Consider the following 5,551-nt stretch of genomic DNA (forward strand, 5'->3'; position numbering starts at 1 on the left):
AGTGTACATATCTTTGTAGGCTAGTCCATGTGGATTAGGCGTAACCTTTAACTTCATGAGAACTCAATCATTAGGGATGGTCATATGGAAGGTTTCCCATCCTCAATATTAAGAAGGAAAATTCTAGTATTTGAGAGGTAGGATAGCCACCACTTAATTCCTTTTAAATAATTAATTTTAGCCTTACCATATAGAGTGCCAGAGGGCACTAATCCTTATAATGAACACATTCAAAATACCCCTGTCTAGCAAGAATATAGGGTTGTTCCCAATTCAAGGAATTTTAAGTATCTTTTATACTTCAATCTTACCCTTGCATCTCCATCCCATGTTAAAGGTTAACATTGCATTCTATAGAGAGTATAAGCTAATTTATAATAGCTAAAGATATAGGTTCATGAGAATTCAATCACATCCATAGAGGATTATAGAATAACACATCATTATAGTTTTTAGGTTAACATTGATGTCCACTATTTTTAATTTCATTAAATATAAAGCTTGTAAGGATGAAGGTACTGATACCCCCCTCAAGCATAAGACTATAAGTAGGCTTAAGTATAAAAAGGGACTATAATCCATACCAAAGTGTTATTCTCAATGCAAAATGGATATTTAATTTCATACTGGCCATTCATTTTTTTTTATTATCAATTATTCTATTTAACTTGTTGTGAACAATATGCTCATTCATGTTTTGTATACTTTGTGAAACATTAAGTACATCTTTGGTGCTTCAATGTTTGAAACACATATTATTATTTGAAATGGGATTATTTAGATATAATGACTATTTTTTTTCCATTTAGGTGTTATACTATAGTAGATTTCCAATTCGTAACTACTTTATCAGCTACAAGTATGTTTAAGGTTTGTGATTTATTGGTACTAAAATATATAACGATTAGTGATAAACTAGAACAAAACTACTAAATTTTTATTTAGGTAGTATAAGCAATTAAGTGTTTTGAGTCTAATGTAGAAATGTGGGCATGTTCTGCACATTAAGCATGCAAACATATATATGGTTAACAATAGTTATTTCATCATGTCATATCATTTCTCATATTAACTATGCATAGTACTAATGTATTGTTCTATGAGTCGAGGAGTTTCATCAATTTGAAGTAGTCTTCACTTAAATGTTGATGGCTACACAATCAATTTTCAAATACAAAGTTGAACAAGCATAGTTGTTCTCAAACTTGATGGATTTGCTTGAATATGATTAGCATACCATTTATATATGCTTCCATAATTTACAATCAACTTTTTCGAATACTAGAACCTCAAAACATGCTTATTAATCAGTGATAAAAGATTTCCACAATCCTTAATATCAAGAGAATGATGTTTCTAGATTCAATTGTATTGAAGATTTTTGTGTCAATATTTCGGATCACATTCCATGATCCATCATCAGAAATGTTGATGCAAAAATCTTAAACACAATTAAATTTTGAAACAACTTGATGTTCTACCTACTTGCTACTAATTTAAATCACTCTCCTCTAAAGCAGATAAAAAACAAACTTGAGCTGAAGGTCGATGCAATTAAAAAAATAACCACATGATTATATTTTTAGGAGGGACCATAGACACACATTTACACCGGACAGCGATATACACGAAGACGATGTTTTGGTTTTCTTTCTCAATCGTTTTTCCCGAATTGGACAACATCAATACTAAGCAAGATGCGATCAGCCGGCAGGGCTGAACTAAACGTTTGATAATCTGGAATATCCAAATTCCCATTATAACTTTCTTCATTAACTGGATTGTCTTCCCACACCAAGTCCCATTTCATAGCTGTGGGATTCATGGATTTCCTGAAAGAATCTGTTAACTCTTTCTTGTTTCTAATTCTGGCTGGAATAAGCCCATTGTTGATAGTCTTTGTCATAAACTACTTGTGGAGGCCATGGACGATTTACAGAGCTCTGAAAAAACAGGGCTTCAAAGGTCCTCATCCCCGATTCATGATTGGCAATCTTCTAGACATTGCAAACATGGTGCAGCACCAGTTGCTCACAGATATTCCTTCCATTAATCATGACATCAGAAACAGAGCTTTCCCATATTTAGTCAAGTGGTCGCAGATATATGGTCTTTCTCTGTTTCGCAAATGTCTATTTTGTGTTTTTTTAGGGTTTTCGTTACATAATCTTATGTCTGAATTAATGGTGCAGGGGAGATTTTTTTTATATGGTTTGGTTATGAGCCCCGAATTTTTGTACAGGACGCAGAGCTTATCAGGCATCTTCTTTCTTCCAAGCACGCTGCTGACTGCGGAAAGTCCCCTATGATTCAGAAGATGTTATCTATTGGATTTGGTGAGGGATTGCTCACTGTTAATGGGTATAAATGGTCCCAACAGCGCAGAATTGTGGCCCCTGCTTTTCATGTAGAAAAACGCAAGGTGGTCATTACATTCTTATCTTTCACTTCTTTAATTTTAGGTATTGTTTTTATAATGCTATACCATTGTAGACCTGTTTCACAAAGTGGGTTTGTGGTCTTTTGAATCCTGCTTATATTGAGAATTGTTGTGTACAGCTACAGGCCTCTGTTGACATCATGTCCATGTGCACAGATCAATTGGTAAACGAGTGGAATGAGATTATAAAGGAAGCTGCAGAGAGCCCTTGTGAATTAGAGCTAACTGGTTTTATGGGTAGGATATCTGCAGACATTTTATGAGGGTGGGGTTTGCAATGGACTACAAGAAAGGGGGAAAAGAAATATACGATGACATCAAGGGGCTAGAGGATATTATGAACCACAACTATCGTTATCTGTGGCTCCCAGGTACCAGGTACGCCATGATTACCCAATAGGCTCTGTTTAGAAAGAGTAATTTGGGATTTTGTTTGTTTTGAATACTGTAAAGACTGATTTGAATTCACATTTCTACTTTTCAATAAAGCTATATCCCTATGCCCTCAAATCTGGAGGCTTGGAAGCGGAGAAGAAGATTGGAGAATAACTTGAAACAGATGATAGAGAAAAGAAAAGAGAGTGGATCATATGGGGACGATCTTCTTGGCTTGATGCTGTCAGAAACAGATAATGTTTCTTCAGATGACAAGAATTTCCAGTACACAACACAGCAAGTAATTGATGAGTGCAAAACATTCTTCTTGGCAGGAAGAGAAACAACCAGTGTTCTGCTATCATGGGCAATACTTTTGTTGGCTCTCAACCAGGATTGGCAACAAAAAGCTCACGAAGAAGCAAATGCAATCTGTGGAAACAACAATCCCATCATGGATTGTTTAGGAAAGCTCAAAATTGTAAGTATGATTAAAAATCCCATATCAAAACAACCCTTTTCACTATATAAGTTTTTTGAATAAGTTTTCCCTCTCCAAGAGAAACATGTCTGCATTAATGAAGCAAAGTTAAACATGGCAGATTGGGATGATATTGAACGAGACACTGAGATTGTATCCACCTGCAGTAGGCATCGTCAGGCAGGCCTTCAAAGACTTAAAACTAAGAGATGATTTTATAATTCCCAAGGGTGTGAATGTGGTGGTGAATATTTTATCAGTACACAGAGATCCCAGGTACTGGGGAAGTGATGCAGATGAGTTCAGGCCACAGCGTTTCAGAGATGGAATAAGCAGAGCTACAAACAATCATCCGTATGCCTTCATTCCATTTGCTAGTGGGCCAAGAGCATGTATAGGACAGAGTTTTGCTATGTTGGAAGCAAAAGTTGTGATAGCTATGATGGTGAAGAACTTCAGATTTAATGTATCCAAGGGGTATAGGCATGCTCCTTTGGTCTCCACCACTCTCAGAGCTCAACATGGAATACCAATCTTGGTGGAAAGAATCAGTGGAAATTAGTTAAGTTTTGTTTCAAATAAGTCTTTGTTTTTTTTGGTAATATAAAAGATTTGAACTCAATATCATTTAGGTGTTTACAGTGTGGATTTTGTGGATTTTGTTTCAAATAAGTTATCATGTTGTAATATGGGTTTAAAAAAAATAGCATGTATAATGTATTACAAGTTGTTCTGGCTTGAAAGATGTTCTGTTTAATTTGTATATGTTTGTGTTATTTTATGTGGATGATTTTCTAGTATATATTATATTACATTATTTGTTTGTAGCACATCACTTTGTTTAAGATCATTTAGATTATTTTTAAAAATATTATTTGTATTGGATTGAATCACATTTGTGTTAAAATTTTTATTTTAAAAATTTAAATTGCATTCATTTCAAGATCAACTATTTTAGATGTAAATGTTATTAATTATATATGTTCAAAGGTTCAAACTATATGTCTAGGGTTTGTAGTTAGAAGAATCAACTTAGGGCTTAAAGTCTAGTTTAGGAGGAAGTCAATTATTCTTTTCTATTGTTAGAACAAGTTCTAATAATGATTGTTAACACCACCAATTTTTGTTTAAAATAGGCATACATAAAACTTATCTCTTTTGTAGATATTCAAAGCTCATCTCTACTCAAGATGGAATTACAAGTATAATTATGTCCCAAACTTAAGATCTCATACCATATTCTAATTTCCATTTCTCAATCACAAATCACAACTATTAAATACAATATTATATTAATTTTATGAGTAACATTTAATCATCTTATTTATTTTTAGCCCATTTCTATTTACAATCTTAATTACTTCATTTCCATTGATTATCACACTATTTTATATATAATAGTATATTTTATAAGTTGTTATCATCAAATATTATATTTATAAATTTTATTGTTCATAGAATGACTTAGCTTGATGTTGATAATTCTAGTTAAGGATTTGAATGCCCTCAATCTAACTTTTCTTAACATTTTAAGAATCAAGAAACTTGTATCCTAATTTTTAAGATGCACGATAATATTATCGATCAAAGTTTAAGTAATTTATTTTTAAAATCTAAACTATCACATCCCATTAAATTAGCATAGCTTAATCACTAGATTTTTATATACAAATTGATTAAATGAAATCAATTAGGTAGATAACTTGATTTTGTTAAGTATTTTTGAATAATAATTTTTTTGACAATTATATATGCAAGTGTAATAAGAATCATCAATATTCTGTTATGTTGGAGAGAGAGTATCATCTGGGGGAATGTTCTAGCCGATTGAGTTAACATGTCATGATGGAATCAATACACACACTCACTTAGAGTCATGTAGCTAGGTTGCATGTTTGTGTATAAGACTAGAAACTGTGGGTTCCTAAATTAAATAATTGTGTTATTTTATGAACATTTTTTAATATCCATGTGGATAAAAAGTTCCTTATATGTTTCTAGATAAATTAAATAATCAAGAAGCCTATGGTAGGTTTGGGATGAGCTAAACCTAGCAAATGACCATGCTACTAGTGTGAGTGCAAATAAATGAGAATTGACACAAGAATGTAAAATAACATTATTCTTTATTTACTACCATAATAATGAGAAAATAAAATAATAATACTATTTTATTAATATTGTTGTGCTAACATTTTTGAGGGGGTTGAAATAATTTAAGAAAAATGAAATGAAATAAAATATAATAAAAGCAA

At 32.4% G+C, this 5,551-nt stretch overlaps 2 protein-coding genes across 2 annotated transcripts; both read left to right on the plus strand.

The window, feature by feature from the left end:
• Positions 1-1,782: 1,782 nt before the first annotated feature.
• Positions 1,783-2,815, plus strand: LOC131060412 (cytochrome P450 72A14-like). The gene is made up of 2 exons (XM_057993648.2): positions 1,783-2,422; positions 2,560-2,815. The coding sequence occupies exons 1-2, from the start codon at positions 2,306-2,308 to the stop codon at positions 2,701-2,703; spliced, it is 261 nt and encodes an 86-aa protein (XP_057849631.2). The 5' UTR covers positions 1,783-2,305; the 3' UTR covers positions 2,704-2,815.
• Positions 2,718-3,858, plus strand: LOC131855844 (cytochrome P450 709B2-like). Its single transcript, XM_059219225.1, has 3 exons — positions 2,718-2,818; positions 2,930-3,296; positions 3,418-3,858. The coding sequence occupies exons 1-3, from the start codon at positions 2,718-2,720 to the stop codon at positions 3,856-3,858; spliced, it is 909 nt and encodes a 302-aa protein (XP_059075208.1).
• Positions 3,859-5,551: the final 1,693 nt, after the last annotated feature.

The sequence above is a fragment of the Cryptomeria japonica genome, chromosome 4 (genome assembly GCF_030272615.1).
Source record: "Cryptomeria japonica chromosome 4, Sugi_1.0, whole genome shotgun sequence".
Lineage (NCBI taxonomy): Eukaryota > Viridiplantae > Streptophyta > Pinopsida > Cupressales > Cupressaceae > Cryptomeria > Cryptomeria japonica.